We start from the raw sequence: 27,394 nt of genomic DNA on the forward strand, positions 1-27,394 counted from the left end.
CAGAGACATTACATCATATGTGACTGATATCAGCCGCTCCTCTTATAACACTCTACACTATTATATCCTCCAGAGACATTACATCATATGTGTGACTGATATCATCCGCTCCTCTTATATCACTCCAGCACTATTATATCCTCCAGAGACATTACATCATATGTGTGACTGATATCAGCAGCTCCTCTTATATCACTCCAGCACTATTATATCCTCCAGAGACATTACATCATATGTGTGACTGATATCAGCAGCTCCTCTTATATCACTCCAGCACTATTATATCCTCCAGAGACATTACATCATATGTGACTGATATCAGCCGCTCCTCTTATAACACTCCAGTACTATTATATCCTCCAGAGACATTACATCATATGTGACTGATATCAGCCGCTCCTCTTATAACACTCTACACTATTATATCCTCCAGAGACATTACATCATATGTGTGACTGATATCATCCGCTCCTCTTATAACACTCCAGTACTATTATATCCTCCAGAGACATTACATCATATGTGTGACTGATATCAGCCGCTCCTCTTATATCACTCCAGCACTATTATATCCTCCAGAGACATTACATCATATGTGTGACTGATATCAGCAGCTCCTCTTATAACACTCCAGCACTATTATATCCTCCAGAGACATTACATCATATATGTGACTGATATCAGCCGCTCCTCTTATAACACTCCAGCACTATTATATCCTCCAGAGACATTACAGTATATGTGTGACTGATATCAGCCGCTCCTCTTATATCACTCCAGTACTATTATATCCTCCAGAGACATTACATCATATATGTGACTGATATCAGCCGCTCCTCTTATAACACTCCAGCACTATTATATCCTCCAGAGACATTACATCATATATGTGACTGATATCAGCCGCTCCTCTTATATCCCTCCAGTACTATTATATCCTCCAGAGACATTACATCATATGTGACTGATATCAGCCGCTCCTCTTATATCCCTCCAGTACTATTATATCCTCCAGAGACATTACATCATATGTGACTGATATCAGCCGCTCCTCTTATAACACTCCAGCACTATTATATCCTCCAGACATTACATCATATGTGTGACTGATATCAGCCCCTCCTCTTATAACACTCCAGTACTATTATATCCTCCAGAGACATTACATCATATGTGACTGATATCAGCCGCTCCTCTTATAACACTCCAGCAGTATTATATCCTCCAGAGACATTACATCATATGTGACTGATATCAGCCGCTCCTCTTATAACACTCCAGCACTATTATATCCTCCAGACATTACATCATATGTGTGACTGATATCAGCCCCTCCTCTTATAACACTCCAGTACTATTATATCCTCCAGAGACATTACATCATATGTGACTGATATCAGCCGCTCCTCTTATATCACTCCAGCACTATTATATCCTCCAGAGACATTACATCATATGTGACTGATATCAGCCGCTCCTCTTATATCCCTCCAGTACTATTATATCCTCCAGAGACATTACATCATATGTGACTGATATCAGCCACTCCTCTTATAACACTCCAGCACTATTATATCCTCCAGACATTACATCATATATGTGACTGATATCAGCCGCTCCTCTTATAACACTCCAGCACTATTATATCCTCCAGAGACATTACATCATATGTGACTGATATCAGCCGCTCCTCTTATAACACTCCAGTACTATTATATCCTCCAGAGACATTACATCATATGTGACTGATATCAGCCGCACCTCTTATAATGCTCCAGTACTATTATATCCTCCAGAGACATTACATCATGTGTGAGTGATATCAGCCGCTCCTCTTATAACACTCCAGCACTATTATATCCTCCAGAGACATTACATCATATGTGTGACTGATATCAGCCGCTCCTCTTATAACACTCCAGCACTATTATATCCTCCAGAGACATTACATCATATGTGACTGATATCAGCCGCTCCTCTTATATCACTCCAGCACTATTATATCCTCCAGAGACATTACATCATATGTGACTGATATCAGCCGCTCCTCTTATATCACTCCAGTACTATTATATCCTCCAGAGACATTACATCATATGTGACTGATATCAGCAGCTCCTCTTATATCACTGCAGTACTATTATATCCTCCAGACATTACATCATATGTGACTGATATCAGCCGCTCCTCTTATATCACTCCAGTACTATTATATCCTCCAGAGACATTACATCATGTGACTGATATCAGCCGCTCCTCTTATATCACTCCAGCACTATTATATCCTCCAGAGACATTACATCATATGTGACTGATATCAGCCGCTCCTCTTATATCACTCCAGTACTATTATATCCTCCAGAGACATTACATCATATGTGACTGATATCAGCAGCTCCTCTTATATCACTGCAGTACTATTATATCCTCCAGACATTACATCATATGTGACTGATATCAGCCGCTCCTCTTATATCACTCCAGTACTATTATATCCTCCAGAGACATTACATCATGTGACTGATATCAGCCGCTCCTCTTATAACACTCCAGCACTATTATATCCTCCAGACATTACATCATATGTGACTGATATCAGCCGCTCCTCTTATATCACTCCAGTACTATTATATCCTCCAGAGACATTACATCATGTGACTGATATCAGCCGCTCCTCTTATAACACTCCAGTACTATTATATCCTCCAGAGACATTACATCATGTGACTGATATCAGCCGCTCCTTATATCACTCCAGTACTATTATATCCTCCAGAGACATTACATCATATGTGACTGATATCAGCCGCTCCTTATATCACTCCAGTACTATTATATCCTCCAGAGACATTACATCATATGTGACCGATATCAGCCGCTCCTCTTATAACTCTCCAGTACTATTATATCCTCCAGAGACATTACATCATATGTGTGACTAATATCAGCCGCTCCTCTTATATCACTCCAGTACTATTATATCCTCCAGAGACTTTACATCATATGTGTGACTGATATCAGCCGCTCCTCTTATATCACTCCAGTACTATTATATCCTACAGAGACATTACATCATATGTGTGACTGATATCAGACGCTCCTCTTATAACACTCCAGCACTATTATATCCTCCAGAGACATTACATCATATATGTGACTGATATCAGACGCTCCTCTTATATCACTCCAGTACTATTATATCCTCCAGAGACATTACATCATATGTGTGACTGATATCAGCAGCTCCTCTTATATCACTCCAGCACTATTATATCCTCCAGAGACATTACATCATATGTGACTGATATCAGCCGCTCCTCTTATATCACTCCAGTACTATTATATCCTCCAGAGACATTACATCATATGTGACTGATATCAGCCGCTCCTCTTATAACACTCTACACTATCATATCCTCCAGAGACATTACATCATATGTGTGACTGATATCATCCGCTCCTCTTATAACACTCCAGTACTATTATATCCTCCAGAGACATTACATCATATGTGTGACTGATATCAGCAGCTCCTCTTATATCACTCCAGTACTATTATATCCTCCAGAGACATTACATCATATGTGTGACTGATATCAGCCGCTCCTCTTATATCACTCCAGTACAATTATATCCTCCAGAGACATTACATCATATGTGTGACTGATATCAGCAGCTCCTCTTATATCACTCCAGCACTATTATATCCTCCAGAGACATTACATCATATGTGACTGATATCAGCCGCTCCTCTTATATCACTCCAGCACTATTATATCCTCCAGAGACATTACATCATATGTGTGACTGATATCAGCAGCTCCTCTTATATCACTCCAGCACTATTATATCCTCCAGAGACATTACATCATATGTGACTGATATCAGCCGCTCCTCTTATATCACTCCAGTACTATTATATCCTCCAGAGACATTACATCATATATGTGACTGATATCAGCCGCTCCTCTTATAACACTCCAGTACAATTATATCCTCCAGAGACATTACATCATATGTGACTGATATCAGCCGCTCCTCTTATAACACTCCAGCACTATTATATCCTCCAGAGACATTACATCATATGTGTGACTGATATCAGCCGCTCCTCTTATATCACTCCAGTACTATTATATTCTCCAGAGACATTACATCATATGTGACTGATATCAGCCGCTCCTCTTATAACACTCCAGTACTATTATATCCTCCAGAGACATTACATCATATATGTGACTGATATCAGCCGCTCCTCTTATATCACTCCAGCACTATTATATAATCCAGAGACATTACATCATATGTGACTGATATCAGCCGCTCCTCTTATATCACTCCAGTACTATTATATCCTCCAGAGACATTACATCATATGTGTGACTGATATCAGCAGCTCCTCTTATAACACTCCAGTACTATTATATCCTCCAGAGACATTACATCATATTTGTGACTGATATCAGCCGCTCCTCTTATATCACTCCAGCACTATTATATCCTCCAGAGACATTACATCATATATGTGACTGATGTCAGCCGCACCTCTTATAACACTCCAGTACTATTATATCCTCCAGAGACTTTAAATCATATGTGTGACTGATATCAGCTGCTCCTCTTATAACACTCCAGTACTATTATATCCTCCAGAGACATTACATCATATGTGTGACTGATATCAGCCGCACCTCTTATATCACTCCAGCACTATTATATCCTCCAGAGACATTACATCATATGTGTAACTGATATCAGCCGCTCCTCTTATATCACTCCAGCACTATTATATCCTCCAGAGACATTACATCATATGTGTGACTGATATCAGACACTCCTCTTATAACACTCCAGCACTATTATATCCTCCAGAGACATTACATCATATGTGTGACTGATATCAGCCGCACCTCTTATAACACTCCAGCACTATTATATCCTCCAGAGACATTACATCATATGTGACTGATATCAGCCGCTCCTCTTATAACACTCCAGTACTATTATATCCTCCAGAGACATTACATCATATGTGACTGATATCAGCCGCTCCTCTTATAACACTCCAGCACTATTATATCCTCCAGAGACATTACCTCATATGTGACTGATATCAGCCGTTTCTCTTATAACACTCCAGTACTATTATATCCTCCAGACATTACATCATATGTGTGACTGATATCAGCCGCTCCTCTTATAACACTCCAGCACTATTATATCCTCCAGAGACATTACATCATACGTGACTGATATCAGCCGCTCCTCTTATATCACTCCAGTACTATTATATCCTCCAGAGACATTACATCATATGTGTGACTGATATCAGCCGCTCCTCTTATATCACTCCAGCACTATTATATCCTCCAGAGACATTACCTCATATGTGACTGATATCAGCCTTTTCTCTTATAACACTCCAGTACTATTATATCCTCCAGACATTACATCATATGTGACTGATATCAGCCGCTCCTCTTATATCACTCCAGCACTATTATATCCTCCAGAGACATTACATCATGTGACTGATATCAGCCGCTCCTCTTATATCACTCCAGTACTATTATATCCTCCAGACATTACATCATATGTGTGACTGATATCAGCGCTCCTCTTATAACACTCCAGTACTATTATATCCTCCAGAGACATTACATCATATGTGTGACTGAAATCAGCCGCTCCTCTTATATCACTCCAGTACTATTATATCCTCCAGAGACATTACATCATATGTGACTGATATCAGCCGCACCTCTTATAACACTCCAGCACTATTATATCCTCCAGAGACATTACATCATATATGTGACTGATATCAGCCGCTCCTCTTATAACACTCCAGCACTATTATATCCTCCAGAGACATTACATCAAATGTGACTGATATCAGCCGCTCCTCTTATAACGCTCCAGTACTATTATATCCTCCAGAGACATTACATCATATATGTGACTGATATCAGCCGCACCTCTTATAACACTCCAGTACTATTATATCCTCCAGAGATATTACATCATATATGTGACTGATATCAGCCGCACCTCTTATATCCCTCCAGTACTATTATATCCTCCAGAGACATTACATCATATGTGACTGATATCAGCCGCTCCTCTTATAACACTCCAGTACTATTATATCCTCCAGAGATATTACATCATATATGTGACTGATATCAGCCGCTCCTCTTATAACACTCCAGTACTATTATATCCTCCAGAGACATTAGATCATATATGTGACTGATATCAGCCGCTCCTCTTATATCACTCCAGCACTATTATATCCTCCAGAGACATTACATCATATATGTGACTGATATCAGCCGCTCCTCTTATATCACTCCAGTACTATTATATCCTCCAGAGACATTACATCATATATGTGACTGATATCAGCCGCTCCTCTTATAACGCTCCAGGACTATTATAAGCTGCTGCACTATTATAAGCTGCTGCACTATTATAAGCTGCTGGACTATTATAAGATGCTGGACTATTATAAACTGCTGGACTATTATAAGCTGCTGGACTGTTATAAACTGCCGGACTATTATAAGCTGCTGGACTATTATAAGATGCTGGACTATTATAAACTGCCGGACTATTATAAGCTGCTGGACTATTATAAGCTGCTGGAATATTATAAACTGCTGCACTATTATAAGCTGCTGCACTATTATAAACTGCTGAACTATTATAAACTGATGGACTATTATAAACTGCTGCACTATTATAAACTGCTGCACTATTATAAGCTGCTGGACTATTATAAGATGCTGGACTATTATAAGCTGCTGGACTATTATAAACTGCTGCACTATTATAAACTTCTGGACTATTATAGGCTGCTGGACTATTATAAGCTGCTGAACTATTATAAGATGCTGCACTATTATAAACTGATGGACTATTATAAACTGCTGCACTATTATAAACTGCTGCACTATTATAAACTGCTGCACTATTATAAGCTGCTGGACTATTATAAGATGCTGGACTATTATAAACTGCTGGACTATCATAAACTGCTTGACTATTATAAACTGCTGGACTATTATAAACTTCTGGACTATTCTAAACTGCTGGACTATTATAAGCTGCTGGACTATTATAAACTGCTGGACTATTATAAGCTGCTGGACTATTATAAACTTCTGGACTATTATAAACTGCTGCACTATTATAAACTTCTGGACTATTATAAACTGCTGCACTATTATAAGCTGCTGTACTATTATAAACTGCTGTACTATTATAAACTGCTGGACTATTATAAACTGCTGCACTATTATAAACTGCTGCACTATTATAAACTTCTGGACTATTATAAGCTGCTGCACTATTATAAACTGCTGGACTATTATAAGCTGCTGGACTATTATAAACTTCTGGACTATTATAAACTTCTGGACTATTATAAACTGCTGCACTATTATAAACTTCTGGACTATTATAAACTGCTGCACTATTATAAGCTGCTGCACTATTATAAGCTGCTGCACTATTATAAACTGCTGGACTATTATAAACTGCTGCACTATTATAAACTGCTGCACTATTATAAACTTCTGGACTATTATAAACTTCTGGACTATTATAAACTGCAGGACTATTATAAACTTCTGGACTATTATAAACTGCTGGACTATTATAAACTGCTGAACTATTATAAACTGCTGGACTATTATAAACTGCTGGACTATTATAAGCTGCTGCACTATTATAAACTGCTGAACTATTATAAACTGATGGACTATTATAAACTGCTGCACTATTATAAGCTGCTGGACTATTATAAGATGCTGGACTATTATAAGCTGCTGGACTATTATAAACTGCTGCACTATTATAAGATGATGGACTATTATAAACTGCTGGACTATTATAAGCTGCTGGACTATTATAAGCTGCTGCACTATTATAAGATGATGGACTATTATAAACTGCTGGACTATTATAAGCTGCTGCACTATTATAAACTACTGCACTATTATAAACTGCTGGACTATTATAAACTGCTGCACTATTATAAGCTGCTGGACTATTATAAGATGCTGGACTATTATAAACTGCTGAACTATTATAAACTTCTGGACTATTATAAGCTGCTGGACTATTATAAACTTCTGGACTATTATAAACTGCTACACTATTATAAACTTCTGGACTATTATAAACTGCTGGACTATTATAAGCTGCTGGACTATTATAAGCTGCTGCACTATTATAAACTTCTGGACTATTATAAACTGCAGGACTATTATAAACTGCTGCACTATTATAAACTTCTGGACTATTATAAACTGCTGCACTATTATAAACTGCTGGACTATTATAAGCTGCTGGACTATTATAAACTGCTGGACTATTATAAACTGCTGGACTATTATAAGCTGCTGCGCTATTATAAACTGCTGGACTATTATAAGCTGCTGGACTATTATAAGCTGCTGGACTATTATAAACTGCTGAACTATTATAAACTGCTGGATTATTATAAGCTGCTGGACTATTATAAACTGCTGGACTATTATAAGCTGCTGCACTATTATAAGCTGATGGACTATTATAAGCTGGTGCACTATTATAAACTGCTGGACTATTATAAACTGCTGGACTATTATAAGCTGCTGGACTATTATAAGCTGCTGGACTATTATAAACTGCTGGACTATTATAAACTGCTGGACTATTATAAACTGCTGGACTATTATAAGCTGCTGCACTATTATAAATTGCTGGACTATTATAAACTGCTGGACTATTATAAACTGCTGGACTATTATAAGCTGGTGGACTATTATAAGCTGCTGGACTATTATAAACTGCTGGACTATTATAAACTGCTGCACTATTATAAACTGCTGGACTATTATAAACTGCTGGACTATTATAAACTGCTGGACTATTATAATCTGCTGGACTATTATAATCTGCTAGACTATTATAAACTGCTGGACTATTATAAGCTGCTGGACTATTATAAGATGCTGGACTATTATAAACTGCTGGACTATTATAAGATGCTAAACTATTATAAGCTGCTGGACTATTATAAACTGCTGGACTATTATAAACTGCTGGACTATTATAAGCTGCTGGACTATTATAAACTGCTGGACTATTATAAGCTGCTGCACTATTATAAACTGCTGGACTATTATAAACTGCTGGACTATTATAAGCTGCTGGACTATTATAAACTGCCGGACTATTATAAGCTGCTGGAATATTATAAAGCTGCTGGAATATTATAAACTGCTGCACTATTATAAACTGCTGCACTATTATAAGCTGCTGCACTATTATAAGCTGCTGGACTATTATAAACTGCTGGACTATTATAAACTGCTGGACTATTATAAAGCTGCTGGAATATTATAAACTGCTGCACTATTATAAACTGCTGCACTATTATAAGCTGCTGCACTATTATAAGCTGCTGGACTATTATAAACTGCTGCACTATTATAAGCTGCTGCACTATTATAAGCTGCTGGACTATTATAAACTGCTGGACTATTATAAGATGCTGGACTATTATAAACTGCTGGACTATTATAAACTGCTGGACTATTATAAGCTGCTGGACTATTATAAACTGCTGGCCTATTAAAAGATGCTGGACTATTATAAACTGCTGGACTATTATAAGCTGCTGGACTATTATAAGCTGCTGCACTATTATAAGCTGCTGCACTATTATAAACTGCTGGACTATTATAAACTGCTGGACTATTATAAGATGCTGGACTATTATAAAATGCTGGACTATTATAAACTGCTGGACTATTATAAACTGCCGGACTATTATAAGCTGCTGGAATATTATAAAGCTGCTGGAATATTATAAACTGCTGCACTATTATAAATTGCTGCACTATTATAAGCTGCTGCACTATTATAAGCTGCTGGACTATTATAAACTGCTGCACTATTATAAGCTGCTGCACTATTATAAGCTGCTGGACTATTATAAACTGCTGGACTATTATAAGATGCTGGACTATTATAAACTGCTGGACTATTATAAGCTGATGGACTATTATAAGCTGCTGGACTATTATAAACTGCTGGCCTATTATAAGATGCTGGACTATTATAAACTGCTGGACTATTATAAGCTGCTGGACTATTATAAGCTGCTGCACTATTATAAGCTCCTGCACTATTATAAACTGCTGGACTATTATAAGATGCTGGACTATTATAAAATGCTGGACTATTATAAACTGCTGGACTATTATAAGATGCTGGACTATTATAAGCTGCTGCACTATTATAAACTACTGCACTATTATAAACTGCTGCACTATTATAAACTGCTGGACTATTATAAACTGCTGGACTATTATAAGATGCTGGACTATTATAAAATGCTGGACTATTATAAACTGCTGGACTATTATAAACTGCTGGACTATTATAAACTGCCGGACTATTATAAGCTGCTGGAATATTATAAACTGCTGGACTATTATAAACTGCTGGACTATTATAAACTGCTGCACTATTATAAACTGATGGACTATTATAAGCTGCTGCACTATTATAAGCTGCTGGACTATTATAAACTGCTGGACTATTATAAACTGCTGGACTTTTATAAGCTGCTGTACTATTATAAACTGCTGGATTATTATAAGCTGTTGGAGTATTATAAACTGCAGGACTATTATAAACTGCTGGAATATTATAAGCTGCTGTACTATTATAAACTGCTGGAGTATTATAAGCTGCTGGACTATTATAAACTGCTGGACTATTATAAACTTCTGGACTATTATAAGCTTCTGGACTATTATAAACTTCTGGACTATTATAAACTGCTGCACTATTATAAACTTCTGGACTATTATAAACTGCTGGACTATTATAAGCTGCTGGACTATTATAAGCTGCTGGACTATTATAAAGTGCTGGACTATTATAAGCTGCAGGACTATTATAAACTTCTGGACTATTATAAACTGCTGCACTATTATAAACTTCTGGACTATTATAAACTGCTGCACTATTATAAACTGCTGGACTATTATAAGCTGCTGGACTATTATAAACTGCTGGACTATTATAAAATGCTGGACTATTATAAACTGCTGGACTATTATAAACTGCTGGACTATTATAAGATGCTGGACTATTATAAGCTGCTGCACTATTATAAACTGCTGGACTATTATAAAATGCTGGACTATTATAAAATGCTGGACTATTATAAACTGCTGGACTATTATAAACTGCCGGACTATTATAAACTGCTGGAATATTATAAACTGCTGGACTATTATAAACTGCTGGACTATTATAAACTGCTGCACTATTATAAACTGCTGCACTATTATAAACTGCTGGACTATTATAAGCTGCTGCACTATTATAAGCTGCTGGACTATTATAAACTGCTGGACTATTATAAACTGCTGGACTTTTATAAGCTGCTGTACTATTATAAACTGCTGGATTATTATAAGCTGTTGGAGTACTATAAACTGCAGGACTATTATAAACTGCTGGAATATTATAAGCTGCTGTACTATTATAAACTGCTGGACTATTATAAGCTGCTGGACTATTATAAGCTGCTGGACTATTATAAAGTGCTGGACTATTATAAGCTGCAGGACTATTATAAACTTCTGGACTATTATAAACTGCTGCACTATTATAAACTTCTGGACTATTATAAACTGCTGCACTATTATAAACTGCTGGACTATTATAAGCTGCTGGACTATTATAAACTGCTGGACTATTATAAACTGCTGGACTATTATAAGCTGCTGCACTATTATAAACTGCTGGACTATTATAAACTGCTGGATTATTATAAGCTGCTGGACTATTATAAACTGCTGGACTATTATAAACTGCTGGACTATTATAAACTGCTGGCCTATTATAAGATGCTGGACTATTATAAACTGCTGGACTATTATAAGCTGCTGGACTATTATAAGCTGCTGCACTATTATAAGCTGCTGCACTATTATAAACTGCTGGACTATTATAAGATGCTGTACTATTATAAAATGCTGGACTATTATAAACTGCTGGACTATTATAAGATGAAGGACTATTATAAACTGCTGGACTATTATAAGATGCTGGACTATTATAAAATGCTGGACTATTATAAACTGCTGGACTATTATAAACTGCTGGACTATTATAATCTGCCGGACTATTATAAACTGCCGGACTATTATAAGCTGCTGGAATATTATAAAGCTGCTGGAATATTATAAACTGCTGCACTATTATAAACTGCTGCACTATTATAAGCTGCTGCACTATTATAAGCTGCTGGACTATTATAAACTGCTGGACTATTATAAACTGCTGGACTATTATAAAGCTGCTGGAATATTATAAACTGCTGCACTATTATAAACTGCTGCACTATTATAAGCTGCTGCACTATTATAAGCTGCTGGACTATTATAAACTGCTGCACTATTATAAGCTGCTGCACTATTATAAGCTGCTGGACTATTATAAACTGCTGGACTATTATAAGATGCTGGACTATTATAAACTGCTGGACTATTATAAACTGCTGGACTATTATAAGCTGCTGGACTATTATAAACTGCTGGCCTATTAAAAGATGCTGGACTATTATAAACTGCTGGACTATTATAAGCTGCTGGACTATTATAAGCTGCTGCACTATTATAAGCTGCTGCACTATTATAAACTGCTGGACTATTATAAACTGCTGGACTATTATAAGCTGCTGCACTATTATAAACTGCTGGACTATTATAAGATGCTGGACTATTATAAAATGCTGGACTATTATAAACTGCTGGACTATTATAAACTGCTGGACTATTATAAACTGCCGGACTATTATAAGCTGCTGGAATATTATAAAGCTGCTGGAATATTATAAACTGCTGCACTATTATAAATTGCTGCACTATTATAAGCTGCTGCACTATTATAAGCTGCTGGACTATTATAAACTGCTGCACTATTATAAGCTGCTGCACTATTATAAGCTGCTGGACTATTATAAACTGCTGGACTATTATAAGATGCTGGACTATTATAAACTGCTGGACTATTATAAGCTGCTGGACTATTATAAGCTGCTGGACTATTATAAACTGCTTGCCTATTATAAGATGCTGGACTATTATAAACTGCTGGACTATTATAAGCTGCTGGACTATTATAAGCTGCTTCACTATTATAAGCTGCTGCACTATTATAAACTGCTGGACTATTATAAGATGCTGGACTATTATAAAATGCTGGACTATTATAAACTGCTGGACTATTATAAGATGCTGGACTATTATAAGCTGCTGCACTATTATAAACTGCTGGACTATTATAAGATGCTGGACTATTATAAAATGCTGGACTATTATAAACTGCTGGACTATTATAAACTGCTGGACTATTATAAACTGCCGGACTATTATAAGCTGCTGGAATATTATAAACTGCTGGACTATTATAAACTGCTGGACTATTATAAACTGCTGCACTATTATAAACTGCTGCACTATTATAAACTGCTGGACTATTATAAGCTGCTGCACTATTATAAGCTGCTGGACTATTATAAACTGCTGGACTATTATAAACTGCTGGACTTTTATAAGCTGCTGTACTATTATAAACTGCTGGATTATTATAAGCTGTTGGAGTATTATAAACTGCAGGACTATTATAAACTGCTGGAATATTATAAGCTGCTGTACTATTATAAACTGCTGGAGTATTATAAGCTGCTGGACTATTATAAACTGCTGGACTATTATAAACTTCTGGACTATTATAAGCTTCTGGACTATTATAAACTTCTGGACTATTATAAACTGCTGCACTATTATAAACTTCTGGACTATTATAAACTGCTGGACTATTATAAGCTGCTGGACTATTATAAGCTGCTGGACTATTATAAAGTGCTGGACAATTATAAGCTGCAGGACTATTATAAACTTCTGGACTATTATAAACTGCTGCACTATTATAAACTTCTGGACTATTATAAACTGCTGCACTATTATAAACTGCTGGACTATTATAAGCTGCTGGACTATTATAAACTGCTGGACTATTATAAACTGCTGGACTATTATAAACTGCTGGACTATTATAAGATGCTGGACTATTATAAGCTGCTGCACTATTATAAACTGCTGGACTATTATAAAATGCTGGACTATTATAAAATGCTGGACTATTATAAACTGCTGGACTATTATAAACTGCCGGACTATTATAAACTGCTGGAATATTATAAACTGCTGGACTATTATAAACTGCTGGACTATTATAAACTGCTGCACTATTATAAACTGCTGCACTATTATAAACTGCTGGACTATTATAAGCTGCTGCACTATTATAAGCTGCTGGACTATTATAAACTGCTGGACTATTATAAACTGCTGGACTTTTATAAGCTGCTGTACTATTATAAACTGCTGGATTATTATAAGCTGTTGGAGTACTATAAACTGCAGGACTATTATAAACTGCTGGAATATTATAAGCTGCTGTACTATTATAAACTGCTGGAGTATTATAAGCTGCTGGACTATTATAAACTGCTGGACTATTATAAACTTCTTGACTATTATAAGCTGCTGGACTATTATAAACTTCTGGACTATTATAAACTGCTGCACTATTATAAACTTCTGGACTATTATAAACTGCTGGACTATTATAAGCTGCTGGACTATTATAAGCTGCTGGACTATTATAAAGTGCTGGACTATTATAAGCTGCAGGACTATTATAAACTTCTGGACTATTATAAACTGCTGCACTATTATAAACTTCTGGACTATTATAAACTGCTGCACTATTATAAACTGCTGGACTATTATAAGCTGCTGGACTATTATAAACTGCTGGACTATTATAAACTGCTGGACTATTATAAACTGCTGCACTATTATAAACTGCTGGACTATTATAAACTGCTGGATTATTATAAGCTGCTGGACTATTATAAACTGCTGGACTATTATAAACTGCTGGACTATTATAAGCTGCTGGACTATTATAAGCTGCTGCACTATTATAAGCTGCTGGACTATTATAAGCTGCTGGACTATTATAAACTGCTGGACTATTATAAGCTGCTGGATTATTATAAGCTGCTGGACTATTATAAACTGCTGGACTATTATAAACTGCTGGACTATTATAAGCTGCTGGACTATTATAAGCTGCTGCACTATTATAAGCTGATGGACTATTATAAGCTGCTGCACTATTATAAACTGCTGGACTATTATAAACTGCTGGACTATTATAAGCTGCTGGACTATTATAAACTGCTGGACTATTATAAACTGCTGGACTATTATAAACTGCTGGACTATTATAAGCTGCTGCACTATTATAAACTGCTGGACTTTTATAAACTGCTGGACTATTATAAACTGCTGGACTATTATAAGCTGGTGGACTATTATAAGCTGCTGGACTATTATAAACTTCTGGACTATTATAAACTGCTGCACTATTATAAACTTCTGGACTATTATAAACTGCTGGACTATTATAAGCTGCTGGACTATTATAAGCTGCTGGACTATTATAAAGTGCTGGACTATTATAAGCTGCAGGACTATTATAAACTTCTGGACTATTATAAACTGCTGCACTATTATAAACTTCTGGACTATTATAAACTGCTGCACTATTATAAACTGCTGGACTATTATAAGCTGCTGGACTATTATAAACTGCTGGACTATTATAAACTGCTGCACTATTATAAACTGCTGGACTATTATAAACTGCTGGATTATTATAAGCTGCTGGACTATTATAAACTGCTGGACTATTATAAACTGCTGGACTATTATAAGCTGCTGGACTATTATAAGCTGCTGCACTATTATAAGCTGCTGGACTATTATAAGCTGCTGGACTATTATAAACTGCTGGACTATTATAAGCTGCTGGATTATTATAAGCTGCTGGACTATTATAAACTGCTGGACTATTATAAACTGCTGGACTATTATAAGCTGCTGGACTATTATAAGCTGCTGCACTATTATAAGCTGATGGACTATTATAAGCTGCTGCACTATTATAAACTGCTGGACTATTATAAACTGCTGGACTATTATAAGCTGCTGGACTATTATAAACTGCTGGACTATTATAAACTGCTGGACTATTATAAACTGCTGGACTATTATAAGCTGCTGCACTATTATAAACTGCTGGACTTTTATAAACTGCTGGACTATTATAAACTGCTGGACTATTATAAGCTGGTGGACTATTATAAGCTGCTGGACTATTATAAGCTGCTGGACTATTATAAACTGCTGGACTATTATAAACTGCTGGACTATTATAAACTGCTGGACTATTATAATCTGCTGGACTATTATAAGCTGCTAGACTATTATAAACTGCTGGACTATTATAAGCTGCTGGACTATTATAAGATGCTGGACTATTATAAACTGCTGGACTATTATAAGATGCTAAACTATTATAAGCTGCTGGACTATTATAAACTGCTGGACTATTATAAGCTGCTGGACTATTATAAACTGCTGGACTATTATAAGCTGCTGCACTATTATAAACTGCTGGACTATTATAAACTGCTGGACTATTATAAGCTGCTGCACTATTATAAACTGCTGGACTATTATAAACTGCTGGACTATTATAAGCTGCTGGACTATTATAAACTGCCGGACTATTATAAGCTGCCGGACTATTATAAGCTGCATGACTATTATAAACTGCTGGACTATTATAAACTGCTGGACTATTATAAACTGCTGGACTATTATAAGCTGCTGCACTATTATAAACTGCTGGACTATTATAAGCTGCTGGACTATTATAATCTGGTGGACTATTATAAGCTGCTGCACTATTATAAACTCCTGGACTATTATAAACTGCTGGACTATTATAAACTGCTGGACTATTATGAACTGCTGCACTATTATAAACTGCTGCACTATTATAAACTGCTGGACTATTATAAACTGCTGCACTATTATAAACTGCTGGACTATTATAAGCTGCTGCACTATTATAAACTGCTGGACTATTATAAACTGCTGGACTATTATAAGCTGCCAGACTATTATAAGCTGCCGGACTATTATAAGCTGCTGGACTATTATAAGCTGCTGGACTATTATAAACTGCTGGACTATTATAAGCTGCTGGACTATTATAAACTGCTGGACTATTATAAGCTGCTGGACTATTATAAACTGCTGGACTATTATAAGATGCTGGACTATTATAAACTGCTGGAGTATTATAAGCTGCTGGAGTATTATAAGCTGCTGTACTATTATAAACTGCTGGAGTATTATAAGCTGCTGGACTATTATAAACTGCTGGACTATTATAAGCTGCTGCACTATTATAAGCTGCTGGACTATTATAAGCTGCTGCACTATTATAAGCTGCTGGACTATTATAAGCTGCTGGACTATTATAAGTTGCTGCACTATTATAAACTGCTGCACTATTATAAACTGCTGCACTATTATAAGCTGCTGCACTATTATAAACTGCTGCACTCTTATAAACTGCTGCACTCTTATAAACTGCTGCACTATTATAAGCTGCTGGACTATTATAAACTGCTGCACTATTATAATCTGCTGCACTATTATAAACTGCTGGACTATTATAAACTGCTGGAATATTATAAGCTGCTGGACTATTATAAACTGCTGCACTATTATAAACTGCTGCACTATTATAAACTGCTGGACTATTATAAACTGCTGGACTATTATAAGCTGCTGTACTATTATAAACTGCTGGACTATTATAAGCTGCTGTACTATTATAAACTGCTGGACTATTATAAGCTGCTGTACTATTATAAACTGCTGTACTATTATAAACTGCTGGACTATTATAAACTGCTGGACTATTATAAGCTGCTGCACTATTATAAACTGCTGGAATATTATAAACTGCTGCACTATTATAAGCTGCTGGACTATTATAAACTGCTGCACTATTATAAGATGCTAGACTATTATAAACTGCTGCACTATTATAAGATGCTAGACTATTATAAACTGCTGGCCTATTATAAGATGCTGGACTATTATAAACTGCTGGACTATTATAAGCTGCTGCACTATTATAAGCTGCTGCACTATTATAAACTGCTGGACTATTATAAACTGCTGGACTATTATAAGATGCTGGACTATTATAAACTGCTGGACTATTATAAGCTGCTGCACTATTATAAGCTGCTGCACTATTATAAACTGCTGGACTATTATAAGCTGCTGCACTATTATAAACTGCTGGACTATTATAAGATGCTGGACTATTATAAACTGCTGGACTATTATAAACTGCTGCACTATTATAAACTGCTGGACTATTATAAACTGCTGGACTATTATAAGCTGCTGCACTATTATAAGCTGCTGGACTATTATAAGCTGCTGCACTATTATAAACTGCTGGACTATTATAAACTGCTGGACTATTATAAGCTGCTGCACTATTATAAACTGCTGGACTATTATAAGCTGCTGGACTATTATAAGCTGCTGCACTATTATAAGCTGCTGGACTATTATAAACTGCTGGACTATTATAAGCTGCTGGACTATTATAAGCTGCTGGACTATTATAAACTGCTGCACTATTATAAGCTGCTGGACTATTATAAACTGCTGGACTATTATAAACTGCTGCACTATTATAAGCTGCTGGACTATTATAAACTGCTGGACTATTATAAGCTGCTGGACTATTATAAGCTGCTGCACTATTATAAACTGCTGGACTATTATAAACTGCTGGACTATTATAAACTGCTGGACTATTATAAACTGCTGGACTATTATAAGCTGCTGGACTATTATAAGCTGCTGGACTATTATAAGCTGCTAGACTATTATAAACTGCTGGACTATTATAAACTTCGCACTTGAGGTGTTGTGGCCCTTTAAATTATTTGAGGATTGGCGTTCCGGCTTCTATTCCAGACTCTGGGGTCTGAGTTTTCTTTGACATAAAAGTTTCCACGTTTGGCGGGAGTTTAGAACAATTCCTGGGACATGACGGGATCGCAGGCGGCTTATCAGTCATTGGACGACCCCAATAGGGAATTGTTATATTGGTTGTCACCAGAAACAGATAAAACTAAGGACTAAAGAATAAAGAATAACCCGGTGTCTCAAAGGAGCCCCAAACCTGCAGATTATCGGCTGCTTCCTCTGCAGTTCAATGTGATCTATTGCTCCCTGTTATCAGCCAGGCAGTAAAACTTTTGTATAGTACCATAGTAAGACTGTGAAGGGGGAAGGTGCACATTTAGGGGTGACCCCCTGTCTCTCTCGGCCGTGGACCCCTGTACAAGGAGGGGGAGCAGTTTGAGGGCCACGATGACACCCAAAGTTAAATGTTTTTTTTTTGGTTTATGTAAATAATATAGAATAAAAAAAAATCTGCAACTTTCTAGTAACTTTGTTTTTATTCCTCACTATTTTCAAGGTCTCTGCTTGCTGTCAGTGAATGGCTAACAATCAATTTGGATCATATCTAACTTTTTCCGCTGGGGTCAGGGCCGCCTGCACATGTGGGGTGAGATGTTACTTCGTCTGTTTGCACCACTGTAGAGGGATTGAATCGATTTTCAACGGGGGAGTGGGGGGGGGGGGGGATGTGAATGAGACAAGACAGGTCCTGAGACACTAAATCCAGCTGCAACTGTAGATACACGAAATCCAGCTGCAACCCTCTCTCCCAGGAGGCCGCAGCTTCTAGAAGATTCCATGGGAAGGATGATGCAAGAAGTCAAACTACAGTGTGCAGGAAACCAGCTGTGAAATGTATTCTCCCAGCATATGAGACCAAGGAGGGGGAGGGGGAATTGTGGGTAGAAGATAAAAATAACGCTGACGTTTTCTTCACAAGGGAAAAAAATTGCGACAGAACGGACAGAATGGAAACCGCTATAGAAACGCCGTTCCCCGTTCTGTGCGCCAACACCGGCCGCCAGACGTTATTCTGCACATGAAACGGCGCAGACCATAGACCAACATTGGGTGAAACGTGGATACAACTCCGTTTGGCGCTAAAATATAGCAGTCCAAAAATCCGCCAGATCAGACAGCAGCCTCTAATGTCTATAGGTACCTGTCTACTCCAATGGACTTAATATGAATGTTTCTATTCACTGACAGCAAAAATGAAACACACATATATTAGAAATTGACTTCCCCCTTCTTTATTGAAAAATGGGGGAGGACATTCTGACATATTCTGACCATCCCCCGAGAGGACAATGGGTATTACCAGCATGAATGTCCGTTACTGTAGGTTTGGGCGCTATATAGGGCTATACGGTCCCTCTGGTGTCAGCAGACTCTGCGGAGATAATAAAATTGAAGGGTTATCTGTATAGCCTGCAGGTACGGACTCTGATACACCATCCAGTCCAGTGATAGCCGTGAAGTCATCGTCTACACAGCGCGATACTCTGCAATCCCATCCGCAGAGCAATCACCAGAGTACAAGGCTCCCTCTAGTGACCAATGCAGGTCATGTCAGGCATTGGTTTCCACTATTGGAGCTACAGGGGTAAATTCACACCACCGCAGTTTTCTACAATGTGCTATCCACATTTTTTGCGCATAGCACGCTGACCCATTCGTCTCCTTGGGGCCATGCACACGTCAGTGTTTTTTGCGGACTCGTGGTTCCGTTCTGCCAATTATAAAACGTGTCCTATCCCTGTCCGTTTTTGCGGACCCATGTTGCCCATTCAAGTCTGTGCGTCTGCACAAAAAACGGAACGTGCACTGAAGCCATCCATGTGCTGTCCGCATTTTGCCGAAAGTAATTGCCCCCATTCCAGCCAGGTGTCCGACATACAAATGGCGCAAATGTAAACGGTCTCTATATTGCTGATTGAGCTGTTGTGGCGTTAAAAAAAGTGGGTGTGGTTTTGGGGGGGGGGGGCGGATCTTTAAGCTGAGAAAGTAAAGCGTTAATGGAAAATCCACGCCCGGACTGGCCGTTTTTGTTTTTTTTTGCGCATTGCAAAACACCGATGACACCCACGAAAACAATAGCCCCAATTCACTGCAATACCAGACACAACCAATAAACAAGTGTGGCGCTGTTACAGGCAGAACGCAGCCATGTTTTTTCAATCCTGTACAACCGCTTTATAACATGTTATTAAAGAAAAAAAACTCTGGAAAACCCCTTTAGGAAGTTTAATTGCAGTTCAAAGCAATGTCCAGCAGAGGGCGCTGCTGTTCCTTTAAATCCACAAAATCACTTCTGCTCGTCTGCAATACAGGGAAATCTGTACTGCCCCATGCACGGGGTATTATTTATCTATTGTCAGATATATATATATATACTGTTGTGATATACACAGACGAGTCCCATTATTATGAGCAGTTGGTAATATCCAGAGTAACCGGCGTGTGCCGTATGGACAGCGCTAGGCGGGCGGGTGTGATCTATAAGGTGCTGGTCGGTGGTCTCCGGTATCTGTCGCCATGCTGACTGCAGTACATCGCACATTTGCTGGAGGGTCCATAGAGCGATGAGGACGATCGGGGTCCCACAGATGATCAGTTTGGTTCAGGTCTGGAGAGTTCGGGGGTCAGGGAAGTACTTGGAGGTCTTGGTCAGGCTCTTCCTGTCGGACATTTCTAGTCGTGTGACATGTCGCATTGTCTTGCTGGAAGATTCCATCTGCCCCAGGGGAGACAATCAGCATGTAGGGGGGGACGTGATCTGCAACGATGGATTCATACCCAAATCACTTCAGAGCCGTCCACATGGATGAGTGGCCCAGAGAATGCCAGGAAAACTCCCCCGACCATAACGCCGCCGCCACCGGCTCGTGTTCTTCAGCAATGGTCGCCGGGTGTTTGTTCTCTGATGTTTCTCGCCTGATGCGCCGACGTCCATCCGTTCCATGAAGCAGAAAATGTGACTCATCGGAGGAGACCACCCTTTACCCAGGGGCCGGCTCCAGGTTTATGTGGGCTCTTGGGCAACACAGACTTAGTGGGCCCCTTTGCGGGGGAACTAACGGCGGCAGTAAAATGGGAGAAAACGTCACTTTGTGCCCCCCCCATATAGATGTTAGGCCCTGTTAATGCCCGGATATAGAAGTTAGTGTCCTCTGTAGATAGTGCCACACAGCCCCCTTCCCTGGTAGTGTCACACAACCCCCCAGGTAGTGCCACAGAGCCCCGTCCAGGTAGTGCCACACAGCCCCCCTCCCAGGTAGTGCCACACAGCCGACACCTCACAGGTAGTGCCACACCTCACAGGTAGTGCCACACAGCCCCCTCCTCCCATGTAGAGCCACAGAGCCCCCCTCCCTGATAGTACCACACAGCCCCCCTCCCTGGTAGTACCACACAGCCTCCCTCCCTGTAGGAGTGGAATCCCCAGCCAGAGCATTGCTGACGCTCTGGCTGGGGATTCTGCTTCAGGAGAAACCCCTGATGTAACTGTCCATATATGGACAGTGATGTCAGGGACTTCCCCCAGAGACGGAGTCCCGGAGCAGAGCCGCTTGTAGCGCTCTGCCTGGGACTCCTTCTCTCCGCTCGACATCACTGTCCATATATGCCGTGACGACGGCAGCGACAGCGTCCGGCGGCCGAGTGGGCCCCCCCCCAAGGATAGTGGGCCCATCACTTGTCGGATTCGCCGGGTGCAGACGCCGGCCCTGGCTTTACCAATCATCGATGGTCCAATTCCGATACTGCCGTGCAAATTTAAGCCTTTTTATTCCGCTGCACCTTTGTTACACAGGAGCGGTGACCATCCGTCGGCTCCGGAGCCCCATACGCAGTCGGGTACGCTGTTGTATTAGACACACGTCTGGTCGCCCCCTGGTTGATTTTCACGGTGAGCTGCTCCACTGTAGCGCGTCATTCGGCCCTCGCGCACCTTCATAGCCGACGTTCACCTCTCACATCAATGGCGCGTGGTGCTCGGCAGTTACCACGTTGGTTATTCCCAATGGCGCCATTTGTTCACTCACGATACACGGTCACCACAGCGCTCGGTGAGTCTGTGCGCAGCATTTTTGCCACTTTCACCCGCAGTGTATTAAAAAAATTAGCATTTGCTACTTGGAAACCATCAGCAAGCAGGTTGCTTTTATTTACATATCTTGTAATGGCATTTTTTTTTCATTCTTATTAAGACTGTGAATACCCAGGACCGCTCAACCCCTTATCACATGAAAATCCGATGCTCATTAACAACTCAATATGTAAATAGTCAGATATATAATTGGATATTGACATGTTATGGTATCAGCGGCTGCAAGGGGTACTAAGATGTTCATAAACCAATCAGATCCGCAACCTATTCACAGCAGGGCAAAGCTTTGCATTCAAAGTACTAAACAGATACAAATAATAAGAAAAGAAGATCCATCAATAGCAAAAAGCCTGCTTGTTGATGGTTTCCCAATTTTATTTTTAATTTTTATTTTATTATTTTTATTATCTACACTGTTTAAAGTAAAAACAATCAACAAAATAAAGTTGTAAGTAGAGTAACAAAATTATTGTTCAGGAGTCGGACTGTGAAGACGCGTTCTATGATTATTGTAGGAATCAGAAGAAAATTCACGGGGTAAAAAAAAACGAGACATAGGTAGAAAGGTAACAAAAACCGTGCATCTGCCTGAACTGTGATTAGACCTGGAAGGATTACGTTATTGCATTATTTTCGGCTATGAATGGAGAAATTGCTGCGGGAGGGAGGAGGGAGGAGGGGATTCTATGAATATTAATGGAGCAGCGGCAGTATCAGTCTGTATCTATATATAGCGGGATATTTATCAGTGTTACTGGGCCGTGCGTTACCGGATCATCCATCAACCTGTCCAAAGAGATGGCGCCGCCGTGCGTGTTAACATCTGTATCATCCATATTACCCAGAGATTACAAATTAAAGGGACACTACGGACAAAAAGCGCAAAAACGTGTTTTAAATTGCATTTTCTTTCAAAATAATCCCAGATTTATTTGCAAAAATAATCTGGTTATTCAGGAGGATGTGAGCGGGTCAAGTATTGTAGCATTTCCAGGCCGATTTACTATTCTGGGAAGCCAGGGGACCACCCCTGTTGGAGCTGTAATGACATCACGACCTTGACCACATGAGGGGTTCCTAAAACCTGGACACCCCCCCCCCCCCTCCAGTTCAAGAGAAAACATACAGTTACTGTAAATGATAATATTATCTCTGCCACCACTAGGGGGAGTTTACTGCATACTGATCTAATGGTAGCTCTATAAATCCATATGTAGTGAGCTCCCCCTAGTGGTGGCCGCAGGCAGACAAAACTTTTTTATGTAACGCTAGAGCAGAGGGATTTAAAGCTACGGAGCTATATTATAGGTACACTTTCCTGCCCGACACAACCATTATTAACCCCTTCACCATCCTCAAACCACTAAAAGTACCATTTATTATATTGTTATATAATATTAAGTGTTAACCACTAGCCCGTGATATCCTAGACCAGCATGGGTGAGGGATATCGGTATTAACCCCTTCATCACTCTAGACCACGAGAAATATTACTGTATTTCTATCACTAAACCCTCTCATGTATAAGACTGTGATGTCACGCATGTAGGAATTGGACATAGTTGGTGCAATTTTTGCTGTCACCATCACGGGCAGCAACTCACTTAAAAATCCTGCGTTTGCCCTTGTATTAAACCCTACAGGTGTGTAAGAACTATTGCATCTGTATAGGGTTTTCATCCTCTAAATGTAAACAAGAGAGTTTCCATTCACTGACAACAAGCAGGCATTTTGAAAAGGGTGAGAAATTGAAACATGAAATATATTAAAAAGTAGCAGAACTTCTCGTCATACAATGTCACGTTAGTAAGTTGTGTACGCGTTTAATGACAGCTGTGCTCTCTCAGCTCTGCTACATCTATATGACACAGTATTCTAACCCCCTGCTGTGCTGGCTCCCCCCCCCCCCCTGTGTAATGACTGTCTGTAAAGTGACATTAACTCTATTAGGGGATACCTCCCCCACAGGGATTAGATAACCGCGTAGCGGATTAACGCCGGCGGCAATAATGGGATGAGTGAAGCCGCGTGACAGCTGCTCCGCAAATTAACAGTAACGCCAATGAAGTGATTAAGCGGCAGCTTTGTGGTGGAGTATATCAGTGCCAGAGCTCTCACACAGTCAGGAAGAAGGGGCTGGAGTGCGAGGACCCTCCACAAATCCTGCATCTCAATCTCCATTCATGATTGTCAGTCCACGCTCGAGAAATTAAAGTATAACCCCACTTCTGTAACTGAGCACCGAGAGTATAATCAGGAAGAATCGGGGTTGAGTTATTCTCCTACCGCTCCCCCTCGGTGTATTCTGCCGGGTGTATAAGTTCAGGTTGCCTGACAATCACTTGACTTCCTGTCTGGGTGACCACCAGTTCAGTACATGCAGCTGTGTAGACACAAGTGGTCACAGGAAGTTCTACCTGCTGTACAGAGCACTGCCTCTCCGGGCTGCACAGGAAGTTCTACCTGCTATACAGTGCACTGCCTCTCCGGGCTGCACAGGAAGTTCTACCTGCTATACAGTGCACTGCCTCTCCGGGCTGCACAGGAAGTTCTACCTGCTGTACAGAGCACTGCCTCTCCGGGCTGCACAGGGAGTTCTACCTGCTGTACAGAGCACTGCCTCTCCGGGCTGCACAGGGAGTTCTACCTGCTGTACAGAGCACTGCCTCTCCGGGCTGCACAGGAAGTTCTACCTGCTGTACAGAGCACTGCCTCTCCGGGCTGCACAGGAAGTTCTACCTGCTGTACAGAGCACTGCCTCTCCGGGCTGCACAGGAAGTTCTACCTGCTGTACAGAGCACTGCCTCTCCGGGCTGCACAGGAAGTTCTACCTGCTGTATAGTGCACTGCCTCTCCGGGCTGCACAGGAAGTTCTACCTGCTGTACAGAGCACTGCCTCTCCGGGCTGCACAGGAAGTTCTACTTGCTGTACAGTGCACTGCCTCTCCGGGCTGCACAGGAAGTTCTACCTGCTGTACAGTGCACTGCCTCTCCGGGCTGCACAGGAAGTTCTACCTGCTGTACAGTGCACTGCCTCTCCGGGCTGCACAGGAAGTTCTACCTGCTGTACAGTGCACTGCCTCTCTGGGCTGCACACGAAGTTCTACCTGCTGTACAGAGCACTGCCTCTCCGAGCTGCACAGGAAGTTCTACCTGCTGTACAGTGCACTGCCTCTCCGGGCTGCACAGGAAGTTCTACCTGCCTTACAGAGCACTGCCTCTCCGGGCTGCACAGGAAGTTCTACCTGCTGTACAGAGCACTGCCTCTCCGGGCTGCACAGGAAGTTCTACCTGCTGTACAGTGCACTGCCTCTCCGGGCTGCACACGAAGTTCTACATGCTGTACAGAGCACTGCCTCTCCGGGCTGCACAGGAAGTTCTACCTGCTGTACAGTGCACTGCCTCTCCGGGCTGCACAGGAACTTCTACCTGCTGTACAGAGCACTGCCTCTCCGGGCTGCACAGGAAGTTCTACCTGCTGTACAGTGCACTGCCTCTCCGGGCTGCACAGGAAGTTCTACCTGCTGTGCAGTGCACTGCCTCTCCGGGCTGCAGAGGAAGTTCTACCTGCTGTACAGTGCACTGCCTCTCCGGGCTGCACAGGAAGTTCTACCTGCTGTACAGTGCACTGCCTCTCCGGGCTGCACAGGCTGGTCTTAGATCATGAGGGGAAAGAGGCAGAATGACTAAGTTTTGTGTGATCATCTACTGGTGGGAAAGAGAGATGGGATTTTAAGGGGTTGTCCAGGACTTTAATATTGATGGCAGATCAGTTGAATGAAGGGACCGGGGGCGCTCTATTGTTTATCCAGGCGCAGCGTCATACATACCTTTGTGGCTGTGCCTGGTATTGCAGCTAAGGGTCCGAGCTGCCGTATCACACATAACCACAACTTTATATACCGGATATGAGGGCGGTACTCCTTATATTGATCTGAGCGGCAGGGGTGCCAGGAGCCAGACCCTATATAAGGATAGGCCATCGGTATAAAAGTCCAGGAAAGAAGTCCCTTTACTAAAATCACGTGTGATTGAGAAACTCCCGGGAAAAAGGAAGAACCTTTATAGGAGTAATATTTTCTCTCGGTTCGCCAGTGACGCCATTGGTGACGCAGTGATGGGAGCAGAGCGAGGTATCTGCCCCTGCCGCCTGCACAGTAGCGCTTGTGTAAGAAAAGGAGGCACTGTGGCTGGCACTCCCATGGGGGCACTGTGGCTGGCACTATTTCAGGGGAACAGGCTGGCACGCTTATGGGGGAACTGTAGCTGTCACTGTTATGTCTTT

At 40.1% G+C, this 27,394-nt stretch overlaps 1 protein-coding gene across 1 annotated transcript in view; it reads left to right on the top strand.

Annotated features, from left to right (window-relative positions):
• Positions 1 to 26,795, top strand: part of LOC142741692 (rho guanine nucleotide exchange factor 17-like) — a 197,905-nt gene extending 171,110 nt beyond the window's left edge. Inside the window, exon 4 of the mRNA XM_075851037.1 lies at positions 25,479 to 26,795. Coding sequence (XP_075707152.1) covers positions 25,479 to 26,795 — 1,317 coding nt within the window. The remainder of the gene's footprint in view (positions 1 to 25,478) is intronic.
• The last annotated feature ends 599 nt before the right edge of the window (positions 26,796 to 27,394 follow it).

This window comes from Rhinoderma darwinii, chromosome 2, assembly GCF_050947455.1.
Source record: "Rhinoderma darwinii isolate aRhiDar2 chromosome 2, aRhiDar2.hap1, whole genome shotgun sequence".
Lineage (NCBI taxonomy): Eukaryota > Metazoa > Chordata > Amphibia > Anura > Rhinodermatidae > Rhinoderma > Rhinoderma darwinii.